At 42.3% G+C, this 13,816-nt stretch overlaps 2 protein-coding genes across 2 annotated transcripts in view; both read right to left on the reverse strand.

Annotated features, from left to right (window-relative positions):
* LOC117736156 (E3 ubiquitin/ISG15 ligase TRIM25-like) overlaps positions 1–13,816 on the reverse strand; it is a 706,744-nt gene that overhangs the window by 186,027 nt on the left and 506,901 nt on the right. The gene's annotated exons all lie outside the window — the stretch shown is intronic.
* antxr2a (ANTXR cell adhesion molecule 2a) overlaps positions 12,106–13,816 on the reverse strand; it is an 80,222-nt gene continuing 78,511 nt past the window's right edge. Inside the window, 1 exon segment of the mRNA XM_034541287.1 lies at positions 12,106–12,229. Coding sequence (XP_034397178.1) covers positions 12,191–12,229 — 39 coding nt within the window. The 3' untranslated portion in view covers positions 12,106–12,190.

Genomic DNA, 13,816 nt, shown 5'->3' on the forward strand with positions numbered 1-13,816 from the left:
GGTGGCGCCCAGCTTCCTGCCAGCCTTCATCAATAAATCGCTGCCAAAAAAGTGGCGCCACAATGGGCGAGACTGTAAATAATAATTATAATTCGGGGAGCCCATTTTCATGCAAATGGCGAACAAAAAGAATGCATTGTGACAAATCGTGCAGCGCTGGCGGCGACACGTCGTCCTAATGAATATCGAGTGCGGCTGTATTTCGATAGCTCGCCAATCGACTTTCAGTGGGACCGTGATTCATAAAGAGACGATTCACGGCCTCTCCGACTTCCACTCCAGAGGCCGCGGGCCTAGAACACCGCGTTGAGAGGATTGATGAAGTCATCCATCAGATTGATCGCCAGCATTCCACCAAATGAAAATGATTATCGAATTACTGCGGCCGAGCCGTTAAAGGACCCCCCCGCCACCCCCCTACCCCCCCTCGACTCGTTAAACTCTGAAGTTAGAGCTCCTCTGAACCCACTCAATTAAAAAGTACGAGGTAATCGCTTATACATGCTGTTAGTTTGAGTTATGGCGGTCAGCGCAGTCTCGCTCCCGAGTCTATTGCGCAATTACTTAAGAAACGATACATTAAAACCTTTAAAAAGTATAAAAAGGGTTTAAGTTGGGGTGACCTTTAGAAAGTGCAGTAAAGTGAAATGGAAAGATCTAATAATCCTTAAGCGAAGAAGTCGTGACATGAATTCTTAGTCCGGAAGCCAAATATTGATGTTAATCAAATATTTAATTACGCCTCTTTACTTGTTTATCGATATTTTTGTTTTTCGACCTTTCGTGATTATCCGGAGCAGACAAATATATATGAACGTCACAAGGAAACTTCATTTAAAGGACCAACAGAGCGACTTCACTGCACATTATTTACATAGATGATATATATTAATGCTCTGAATGTTGATTTTTAGCAACTTCAAAGCCAGAGAAAGATTGTTTCTAAGGAACCAAATACAACCATATGTTGTATTCCTCCACACAGAATACGAGGTGGATGAACTCCACCTGTTGTAGCTCCAGAGTAATTACCAAAACTACATTATTTACACGTTCTAATGTAACAATAACCTGCCCAGTATATTCTCACATGTACAAAAACAAACCTAGGTTTTCAACTCGCCGTGAAAAATGTGCGTCTTTATAAATCACCACATTTTATACATTTTATACAGGAAATCTGGTGTTTTGATTCAGTTTCGGTGGTAATTTGTATTTGTTGGTTGAAATGATTCATCCGAGTTGGAACAATAGAACTTGTTGGTTCCATTGTTCCTTCTTCAGCGCAACAAAATGGGAAAAAACGAGGACTGAAGCGTTTCACGGGAACCACCACCGGTTGAATTCAGACCTTTTTGAGAACTATTTCAGGCGTCGTGTGATGCAAAAACAAAACAAAAACATAAACAAACAAACATTCCCTCTCGCTAACGCAAACCAAGCTGTTAAAGCTTGTTTTTCTTTTGGTTAACAATCAAATAAAAACTGCTGCTGTGTTTAAAACAAGAGCTTCACGCCCTCCGGACGACGACAACGGGAACCCCCCCAAAAGAGGCTTTTTGACCCCTTTTGTTTGGTTTGTTTTCCGACGGCTACGTTCGGGGACGAGGTGACAAACATGTTGTCGTCTTTGTTTGTTTTTGCGCTCACGAGAACCAGCAGGTTGAGCTAATACCTTCGGGAGGTGTCCACCAGCAGACGCCCGGACCTCGTCCACCGCCGCTGACCTGTCGGCCAATAGCTAAGCAGGAAGAGGGCATCGCCCCCCCCCCCCCCACCCCCCTTCACTCTCTCCCTGCCCTTCACTGCCTTCATTCACTGAGGATCAAGCCTCCGTAATCCCAGGATTTGATATCCTCCAAAACAGCTTGGGCCCATCAGCAAATTGCGACGGCATATGGTATAGGTTTATGATTCATCTGGCACATGCATAGCAATGAGAGCCTCATCATCCGTGGGCAAACACCGGCAAAATATTGTAATGTTAAACGATGCCAGCACACAGAGGGAGAGAGAGAGAGAGAGAGAGAGAGAGAGAGAGAGAGAGAGAGAGAGAGAGAGAGAGAGAGAAGTGGCATCGGCTGTGTTTTCGTTCGCCCCAGCGAGCGCAGCAGCTGAGGTTGTTTTTTAAGGGTCTGGATGGGGGGCCGAGTGGACCCTCCAGAGGGATGGAGGGGATGGAGAGACAGGCAGGACAATGTGTGCTTCAAACATTAAAAAAACCTGAAAAATGAGCCATGGGAACCTTTTTACAGACAATTAAATGGAACTGGGGTTAGTGAGTTGTTGATTGACAGCAGGATATTAAGGATGAGCATAACTAGACCTTAGACTGTATATGAGACGTGGACGTAGTCTTTGTGACGTCACCCGCTGGCTTGTGGACAATATGAAGCATCGAGTTCAACATTTTGGGCCGTTAACATCTTGTTTTTTTTTGCAACCGGTGAACAGAAATGACCATATTTGGACGATAGAGGACTGGAAGCCCTAAAGCATCCCCTGATTTATGGTCTGTTTGACTCTAAATGACCATAATTCACTAAATGAACATCACGCTGTATTGAAGAAGACTAGAAACTAGAGATTGAGACCAAAAACTAATGTTTACAATGTTTACTGAGGGAATACATCAAGAGAAGTAGAGTCATTTATATAGACTTCTATACAACCAGAGGAGTCGCCCCCTGGTGGTTAGGAGAGAGAATGCAGCTTTAACACATGAAGCATAGACTTCTATACAACCAGAGGAGTCGCTCCCTGGTGGTCAGGAGAGAGAATGCAGCTTTAACACATAAAGCATAGACTTCTATACAACCAGAGGAGTCGCCCCCTGGTGGTCAGGAGAGAGAATGCAGCTTTAACACATGAAGCATAGACTTCTATACAACCAGAGGAGTCGCCCCCTGGTGGTCAGGAGAGAGAATGCAGCTTTAAGACATGAAGCATAGACTTCTATACAACCAGAGGAGTCGCCCCCTGGTGGTCAGGAGAGAGAATGCAGCTTTAACACATGAAGCATAGACTTCTATACAACCAGAGGAGTCGCCCCCTGGTGGTCAGGAGAGAGAATGCAGCTTTAACACATAAAGCATAGACTTCTATACAACCAGAGGAGTCACCCCCTGGTGGTCAGGAGAGAGAATGCAGCTTTAACACATGAAACATAGACTTCTATACAACCAGAGGTGTCGCCCCCGGTGGTCAGGAGAGAGAATGCAGCTTTAACACATGAAGCGTAGACTTCTATACAACCCGAGGAGTCGCCCCCTGGTGGTCAGGAGAGAGAATGCAGCTTTAACACATGAAGCATAGACTTCTATACAACCAGAGGAGTCGCCCCCTGGTGGTCAGGAGAGAGAATGCAGCTTTAACACATGAAGCATAGACTTCTATACAACCCGAGGTGTCGTCCCCGGTGGTCAGGAGAGAGAATGCAGCTTTAACACATGAAGCATAGACTTCTATACAACCAGAGGAGTCGCCCCCTGGTGGTCAGGAGAGAGAATGCAGCTTTAACACATGAAACATAGACTTCTATACAACCAGAGGAGTCGCCCCCTGGTGGTCAGGAGAGAGAATGCAGCTTTAACACATGAAACATAGACTTCTATACAACCAGAGGAGTCGCCCCCTGGTGGTCAGGAGAGAGAATGCAGCTTTAACACATGAAACATAGACTTCTATACAACCAGAGGAGTCTTTCTGGATTCCAGTCATTAAAACCGAAATTAGCACCATTCTTATACATTTATTTGCCGCTCATAACGCTGTCGCGTTAGCATGTTAGCTCGTAGCGTACCGCCGTGTGGAGCAGCAGTACACATGAACATGTGTCAAATACACAAAACACGTTTCATAAAAGCATGTTTTATGTATTTTACGTAAAAAGGCACATTTCACCCGCAATGACATGGTGAGTTCCTCGCTGCTCGTCCGCCCCCACAGACGTCGCCCCACACCGTTAGCACCGTTAGCACCATTTCCAAACATCTGCTGGAGAAGTCAGCAGCAATCTGCCGCCTCCTCTCACCTCTTTTTGGAAAAATAAACTAAAAATAAATGTGACATGATTTCTCACTGGACACCTCCAGCCAAAAGTTTCCCCTCTGCCTTCATTAAAGCGCGATGCAGAGCGCCCGCCGGCAAGGTGACTCCACCCCCACCCTCACGCCCGCAAACCTAGGACGCCGCTGGTTTCACACAGCCCCCACGCCATTGGCTCAGAGGGCCTTCTGTCAGCTGCCTCGGAGAAAGTCCCCCCCCCCCCACCCCCCGCCGTGAGCTGACAGTCAGTATGTTGGAGGGTTTATCATTAGCGGGGCTCCAGACGGCCCCCCCGGCCGGACAGGTGATCTCGCTCCGGCCCGGTCTGACTCAACATGTGGCCCCCCCGCGGAGCTCCGGCTCACATATTGAGCATCATTATTTCATACCTAGCAGGAGCGTCTCGGCCGGCTCGCTGTGAGAGGGCGTTATTATTATTATTATTATTAGTATTATTATTTTGTTGTGCAGGCGGGAGAAAGAGAATGAAATCCACAAACCTTTTTCCTTTGAGGACGCGGTCACGTGATGTTTCTTATTTTGATTTAAAGGAAATGATATAAAATAAACAACAACAACAACAACTGGATACTCAGATCAGCTGCTCGCCGGCTTCGCTCTCCGACAGGCTTATGAAATATGCTCATGCCATAAAAATATCGTTGCTAAACGGCCAAATCAAAAAGCTCCTCTCCGGCACGTTGGGAGGTTTCTCTGCTTGTAGAACGTATCGATACCACAATGTGCAATAAACGCACATTATGTACTTCATTTAAAAGTATCCTATAATGTATACAGTACTGTATATTGTTTATATTATTTTTTGGTTTATTACACATTTCAGTGAGTACCGGTACCTGGCAATATTGTTGTGAATTCATTATTTCATAAGCATAGACTTCTATACAACCAGAGGAGTCGCCCCCTGGTGGTCAGGAGAGAGAATGCAGCTTTAACACATGAAGCGTAGACTTCTATACAACCAGAGGAATCGCCCCCTGGTGGTCAGGAGAGAGAATGCAGCTTTAATACATGAAGCATAGACTTCTATACAACCAGATGAGTCGCCCCCTGGTGGTCAGGAGAGAGAATGCAGCTTTAACACATGAAGCATAGACTTCTATACAACCAGAGGAGTCGCCCCCTGGTGGCCAGGAGAGAGAATGCAGCTTTAACACATGAAGCATAGACTTCTATACAACCAGAGGAGTCGCCCCCTGGTGGTCAGGAGAGAGAATGCAGCTTTAACACATGAAGCACAGACTTCTATACAACCAGAGGAGTCGCCCCCTGGTGGTCAGGAAAGAGAATGCAGCTTTAACACATGAAGCATAGACTTCTATACAACCAGAGGAGTGTCGCCCCCTGGTGGTCAGGAGAGAGAATGCAGCTTTAACACATGAAGCATAGACTTCTATACAACCAGAGGAGTCGCCCCCTGGTGGTCAGTAGAGAGAATGCAGCTTTAACACATGAAGCATAGACTTCTATACAACCAGAGGAGTGTCGCCCCCTGGTGGTCAGGAGAGAGAATGCAGCTTTAACACATGAAGCATGGACTAATAACTTTACACGGTCACATGACATGCAGTCTAATCATCTTACAGGAGTCCTAAATCTTCATCAGCGCATATAGTATATGGGGCTTTCAAATTCACAGGCAGCTCCCGGAGAAAAGAGCATCAAGATAAAGCCCTGAAATCCCGAACCGCCAAGCTCTCCTAATCCCCCCCCCCCCCCCCCCCCCACCACCACCAACCACCACCTGCATTTCCTCAGCCCTCCGTATCGCCTGAGAAGGGGATTTAGTTTGCAAAGCTCTCAGAAACACAATGCATTAAAACCAAGTGTCAACTCTAACAAGCTGTTCTTAGAGCGGATGTTCGGCCCTCTGGACCGGACGGGGCTCCGGGGCTCCGGCTTTGAGCGGTCTGGAGAGAGAGCACTTGATCCCCTACACTCGCCCACATTTCAGAGGACAACTGTGCAAATGGGGATAACCTGGGAAGCCAGACGGGGTTTTGCTCGGAGGAGGGAGGGGTGGGGGGGGGGGGGGGGGGGGGGGGGTTGGGGGGGGCAACAGCTGCTTAAGTCCATCCGCCGCCTGCCAGAGAAAACTTTTATCAGGGGAAGTGGAGGGTTGAAATGTTAACGGCGGGTAAGCCCCCCCCCCCCCCCCCCCCCCCCTCCCCTCCCCCCCCCCTCGGCGGAAACAGAACCTGGCGGCTCGGGCTGGATTTGGTGTTTTCTCGTTAATACAGAAATAGAAAAAGAATGCAAAGACCTCTTTCTATTCCCGTCTACGCAGGAGTGAATTATTATCACGAGAACTCAAGAATGTGAATTTAAATCGACTTTTACTCGTAATTAAAAAAATAAAATTAAAAAAAGAATTGTTCTCTTGTACAAAACGGTCGTCTGTTTTTTTGATATTTTTTTTGTATTTTGCTATTTTGTCTCCCGCTGAATTTAAGGATATGTGCGGCGCCGGAGCTTCTTCAAACATCTTGTGGTTAATTCTTCTCTTTCATCTCCATACCATGTTGTTTGCTTCTGTGGAGCAGAGAGAGTTTACATTACACAACGTATAAGCTCCAGAATGGAGCTTCATCAGGAGAACAACAGAAAGAGATGTCACTGAAGGGGGGGGGGGGGGGGGGGGGGGGGGGGGGGGGGGGGGGGGGGGGGGGGGGGGGGGGGGGGGGGGGGGGGGGGGGGGGGGGGGATCTACATTACTGTTGTTTGCATTGAAAGTTTGTGAACTTTTCAAGGTTTAGACATTTGTTTTTCATATGAAATGGATCGATTCCTTGCATATTTGTAGTTTTTTTTAATATATATATATATTATACTAATTGTAATAATATATAATTAGTATAATTTATATATATAATATGTAAGTAGTATAATTTACATATATATATGTAAAAAATATAATTAGTATAATTGTTATATATATGTAATAATATATCATTTGTATAATTTATATTTTATGTATTTATATGTAATAATATATCATTTGTATAATTTATTTATATATATATATATACATTATATTATATATATATAGAATATATAGAAGTCATTGTATCTGGTTATTCTGAATGTTGCATTCATTTAGTAATTTAGTATCAATCCCCCGCCAGGAGATCATGTATTCGGGCCTGTGTGTGTGTGTGTGTGTGTGTGTGTGCATCTCTGTGTCTGTCCTCTGATAATATTACTAATGTTGAACCCATCAGCCTCATATTTGAGCTTTTTGCTGCTTCGACTCTCGAGATCGCACATTGTTCCTCTTTTGTTGGCGGAATCGAACGCGCGGCCGGACGGACGCCGTCCTGTGCCGAGCGAGCTTCTTTTAAACAGAGTTCTCTGTGTGTTTTGTATTCATTTATGTAATCGAACATTACAGCAGCGGCTCGTCTTCTATCTATTCTTTTTTTTATTTGAAATATGTATCACTCGTTAAGAAAAACCATAAGAAAAGACAAAGCCTGAGAATAATAAATAATAATAAAGTCACGTGACCAGCGAGTGTTTTCCTGTTTTACAAGCAACGCGTCCTGGGAGCCGTGAAATAAATAAATAAATAAGTAAATAAAAAGAAAATCAATAAATAAGTAAATAAATAAGTAAATAAATAAGGAAATTAATAAATAAGTAAGTAATTAAATAAAAAGTAAATACATAAATAAGTAAATAAGTAAGTAAATAAATAAGTAATTAAGTAAGTAAATAAGTAAATAAATAAATAAATAAATAATAATCATAAATAAATAAATAATAAATAAATAAATAATAAGTAAATAAGAAAATAAATAAATAAGAAAAAAATAAATAAGAAAATAAGTAAATAAATAAATGACACTCTGGGTTTGAAAAGGTTCTTTTTTCGGGCTCCATGCAGCTGTTCCTCAGTTTGTAATCAAGACTTCCGACGAGCTCATGACTCATCGGCACAAGCTTGCAGATAACGATGACGATAATCTTTTAATACTCGAAAAAAGTGATTTATTTGTTCCGTTCGTGACGCTCGATGCAAAAGATTCGGTTGTTTTTGGAGAAACAGGAAGCAGCTTAAAGTTTGAATATTTTTGGTTTGAAGTATAACTTCAAACAGTTCGTCGCTCGGATGTTCATTCGTGGTTTCATCCCATAATTCACATAATATTAAATTCCTAATTTTGTGAAATTAGGTGTTATTACTATAATATATATATATATATATATAGTATTTTTTAGTTAGTTATCTTATTACTTTTAATATTTGTTTGACATCTACAGTTTCTATTTACTTTCTTCAAATAAAAACGTTATAAAACATAAATAAAATACCGTTATACTTCTTTTTTTTATAGTTACACTTACATATTAATGCATCAAAAATAACAACCGAATTATATAATATTTAGAATATAAGACACTTTCTGGATGAATATTAAGTTGCTTCAACCTAATTTAAGCTTAAAGTAAATTTATTTAAAGTTGGAGGGGGAAAAGATGCAGATTGTAATATTTTAAAAAGATAAAAAGAAGTTTATTAAAGTGTACTTTTACCTAAGCAACATTTTGTGACAGTATTTTAATACAGTAATATACGTGTACGATATAAATATTGATACCACTGTTGTTGTTGTTTTTAACTACTTGAAACTTTAACGTCTCATTTCTGATTCAAAACCTCAGTTTCTTTCTCTTTTTTTTTTAACCATATGGAACTTTTAAAATATTTCTACGTTTAAATAAAAATAAATGTGTTCATGTTCAGCGATTATTTTGGAAACAAAACTCAGGTCTGACGTCAGAGTTTAATAAAGCGACGTCTGAAGATGATTTATTGATTTATTGAGACTTTTAGAGTCAACAAATGAGATCAAGACCTCCACAAGAGGAGAGTTAATACGGGAAAGTGGGATTTATATGACCTCGACCAAGGAGACATCGCTCTCTCACTTCCAACATGGAGGAGGGGTCACACACACACACACACACACACACACACACACACACACACACACACACACACATACACATAGCAGAAGGTGTACAAGCGCATATTTTTACTAAATGCAAGACCTCATTTTTTGGGGCGTTGAAGACCTTGGAGGGTTTTTTAGGGTGTGTGTGTGTGTTTGTGTGTGTGTGTGTGTGTCGTGCCCCCGGTGAATGACTTCACAAGGGGAGAGGCTGCATACTGTCCAATCTTCTGTCCACACACACACACACACACACACACACACACACACACACACACACACACACACACACACACACTGTATAATCACGTTCCCTGTCGGGCCCTATAAATCTGCAAGGGCCCAATTAAAGATGGCCTTTAGCGTGTCCGCCCCTACCGGCGCACACACACACACACACACACACACGTAAAAAACAAAAACAAGATAACAACGTTTGCTTTTCATAAAATGTATATTTGACACAACAGACAGTAAAACTAAAACAAAATAAAAGAACAGTGTAAAACTGGTAAAAAAGAAGCTTTGTTGTTGTTTTGGTTGCAGCTCGTGGGCCCTGAACCTGGACTTAAAGGTGCTACGCGAGTATAGAGGCAAAAACTGTACACTTTTAAAATAATAAAAATGATAAATTACAATTTCTGCACCTTCAATAATGACAATAACAATAATAACGTTGCAGAAAGAAGTGCATGCAAATCAAATTCAATCCAAAATGTGAAACAAACACAAATTAAATGAAGAAATATCAACAATTGTGAGTTACATTGAAAAAAGTGGCTGATGTGAGTAAATTGTTCCAAAAAAAAAAAAAAAAATATATATATATATATATATATATATATAAATTTAACAAGTGCAGAAATAAAAAAATATATATACTTTTTTTTCTTGTCAACAGCTGCAGCAGCAAAAAAAGAAAAAATTAAATAAAAAAAAAAAGCAAATAAATTCAACAATGATTTTTTTACTAAAACAAGGTGCTGAAAATGAATACTGCGTAAAAGACGTGTTATTAGCAGGGCGACTCCATGTGAACATCTATATATATAATTTCAGGGTTAATAAACGTTCCTGCTCTCGCCTGTAAACCGATAAAAAAAAATGTTCCCCCGGTCCAGAAAACGATTAAACGTCAGACCGGCGAAACGCTCAAAAGCGTTTAAGTCGCGCACGTGAATCCCGACACACCCCGGGGAGCGCGTTCTGGTTTTATTTATGTCCGGGACGAAGAAACAAAGGAATAATTAGACCGGCGTTGGCGTTGCCCGCCGCGGCGGTGCCACCCTTTTACCCCCCCCCCTCCCCCCCCCCCATCTCAAACTTGATGGTTGTTGAACTTATTTTTAGTGTCATGTGATAAGCTCCCCTGCCTGCGCGGAGACATCCCACTGACCCAGCCACTGGTCATTGTCTATACCGCTTCCCGTCAAAGCCGCCCGCGCTTTGTCAGGTCTCGACTCGAATATCCATTTCGCATCTGAAGTACGGTATCCGAAGTGACTGGATCATTCCAGCCTTTTTCTTCAGCTGCTGCCCCCTTTTTACCCCCCCCCCCCCCCCCACCCAGAGTGGGGTTTTTATTTTACGCTCGCACTGACATCCTTTGGGATTGGCGTCATGAGAGCGCGCTTGAGAAATCCACAATATATTATATATGTATATATATATATATAATATATATATATATATATATATATATATATATATATATATATATATATAGACACCACCCTGCTTTTTTTTAAAAAAAAAAAAATTTTTGTGGGGGTGTGTGAGTGAACTGTGGGGTGGACATAATTTCTGGAAATGAACAATACTTATCCGTCCATCGCATCCGTTACTTTGGGTTTGCGTTTTGGACGCGGGCGCACGGTCACCGTGGCATCGTGTGTGTGTGTGTGTGTGTGTGTGTGTGTGTTCTTCCTGTGAATAACGCAGTAGTAGGTCATTCAATGTCAAAAAGACGTATAAAAAAAAAAAAAAGACAAGACAAGTCTTCACAGGCTGCTGCTTGCTGTTGCCTTTAATTATTTTAATTAAACTTTGATATTCGCCGAGTGAACTGGTGAGTTGTGACGCGGCCCCGGTGGGGGAAAAAATAAAATAAAATGTAAAGAAACCCGCCCCCCCCCCCCCCCTCGGAGGGCTGCAGACGGCGTCGAGGGCAGCAGCTGTATGTACGTCTTAAAGGAGTCTTGGTGATGGGCCTGTTTCTGTGCTACGCCTTGCTGAGCAGAGAGCAGACTGGAAACAAAACACAGCACCCGGCGCCGTGTCAAGGTCTCGGAGGCATCAATCCCTCAAACCCGAGCCGGAGCCCGTCCTGGTCCTGCGGTCGAATAACGCTCTATTAATTTTCTCGTCCCGGGCGCATAATGAAAAAAAAAAAAGAAAAAAAAAGGAAGGTGTCTCGGGAGGAAACAACGATAAAAAAAAAAAAACTACAGGGCAAAGTCCTTCCCCGATACCTCGGGGGCGTCCTGTCGACAGTTTGTCAAGCGTGTGCACTTCTCAGTGTTAAAATGACAAGAACGCCCGGTCAGAGGGGGGGGCGGGGTGGGTGGGGGGGGGGCGGCCCGCCGGCAAACCCCGGCGCCGCTGAAGTCGGGATGAGGATCCCGTGATGAGACAATCGCCAAAAGGCGACGGACTTCTGCACTTGTGAGGCCCCACTGGGATTATTCAGACTTCCACGCCAAAGGCAGCAGCACTGAAACGCCCCCTTTCTGCCTCCAGTTACTTTCTTTCTTTCAGAGAGCTTCCGTCTCTGTCCATGAAATGAGGGTCCCCCCCCCCCCCCCCCCCCCACGCAGAAGGCACAATATGGTCAGAATACGTTGAAGCCTTTGCTGAGTTCTGAAGCCGCTCTGCTCGACTCTTTTCTTTTCTTTCATTTACATTTTCTTTGGTTTTTTCATTTTTTGGTTCCAGAAAAATGTCGTAAACAACGACGAGTTCATATTAACGTCCCCCCCCCCCCCAGATGTGTGCTTCTTTTTATGAACGGAAAACCAGAAGAGGAAACTGTGCATGAAGCAGCGCGGAGAAGCGGACAGACAGTGTTTTTTAACTACAAAACAACAACAACAACAACAACAACAACAACAACAACAACCTGACATCCTTCTCTTGGTCACACATGTTGCTCCTCACGCCGTCTTCTTCTACTGATGCTGCACCCGGTTGAAGTTCATACACCGACCCTGGAAACACACACAGAAAGAAAGTGTTCACTTTTTTACGTCCTAATATTTCTTAATAAAAATTTCCAATCATTCCCTAATAATTGAATTTACAAAAAAAAAAGCTTAGTCAGCATTATTTCACAGTCGACTATTTAAAATCACAATTTTTTTCTATTAAGATAATCAAAATAAAATGATGCACACGACAATAATGATAATATAAAAAGTTATATTGACGTGTTGTTATTAAATATGTTGTACGATACATCAAGATATATAAGAAATACAAACCAAAAAAATAAATATATATATATATATATTTACATAGATGTCAACTAATTAAATTAAAATAAAGAGAACAAACTTTTAACAGATTTGTGACTTTATAATTTCAGGAGAAATAAAATAAAACAATCAGCATAAATCATATTTAAATCAAATCAAATGAAGCATCGACTGGTAAACAAACACCTCACTTTCATATTGACGTCTCACTTTCGGCTCCCTGTACACGATCTCACCCAACGTGTGTGTGTGTGTGTGTGTGAGTGTGTGTGTGTGTGTGTGTGTGTGTGTGTGTGTGTGTGTGTTTGTAGGCAGCTCTCAGTGCAGCAGCAGTCTGCTCACCAACAGTAGGACGACTGGCACCAAGAGGGAGCTCTCACACAGCGAATCCCCAGCAGCCAGCACACACACACACACACACACACACACACACACACACACACAGTGTGTTTACATGTGCTCACTGTAACCCGGTCACAACATCAAACTGCCATAGAGGCAGTTCGGTATTTTTCCTTCATTAAATCTTTTCTGGGAAATTTCTGCGAAACTATCATGAGCCCAAACACCAGAATAAGAGCCCCCTTTGAACTCAGGTTAAAGGTCATGGTGCAGCAGGTTCCTTCTGCTTCGGTTCTGTTGGAGAACCCCGTTCTCTTGGCCATGTTGACACATAACTGAATCTCTATCAAGAACAGGGAGCAGCTGAGAACCGCTTCCAAATGGCTTTGATCCATTGGAAGTGAATGAGAGGTGATCAGTTCCTTTTAGCAATGCCAGTGTTTTTCTCTGACAGTCATGCATTGAAAAAAAAAGCGTTTGATGTCAAACTCTGCGTAATGTTAGGTTGTAGTGGATTTTATATGTATTTGCACATGTAGATAAGAGAAGTTTATGTTTTAAATTAATACATAAAGAAAGATATGATAATTAATTTGGGATATTATGAGGAATATTCTGGAGGAATGTATTATGAAACATAAGAGAGGATCACTGTTTTATTATTCTGTTTTAATGAAAAATGTAATGATTAACTGTATGATGCATGAGAATGAATGAATGTTTTATTGTTTAGACAATAGTTAAAATGGATGCCGATTGAAACCTAATGTGTTGCTTTTATTCGGAAGGCAGGATAATAGGGTTTTATTGTGAAGGGGAACTTCCTGTCCTTGACCGGAAGTGTGAGCTTTGACCTCGCCTGTTTACTAATTGGCTTAGCGAACAGAACTGCTGCATCCTTTGAACTGACCAATGGAACTAACCTTTAGGTGTGAATTCATTTGCATGACCATACTAATAGCCGAGCATTTGTTCTGG

The sequence above is a fragment of the Cyclopterus lumpus genome, chromosome 9 (assembly GCF_009769545.1).
Source record: "Cyclopterus lumpus isolate fCycLum1 chromosome 9, fCycLum1.pri, whole genome shotgun sequence".
Taxonomy (NCBI): domain Eukaryota; kingdom Metazoa; phylum Chordata; class Actinopteri; order Perciformes; family Cyclopteridae; genus Cyclopterus; species Cyclopterus lumpus.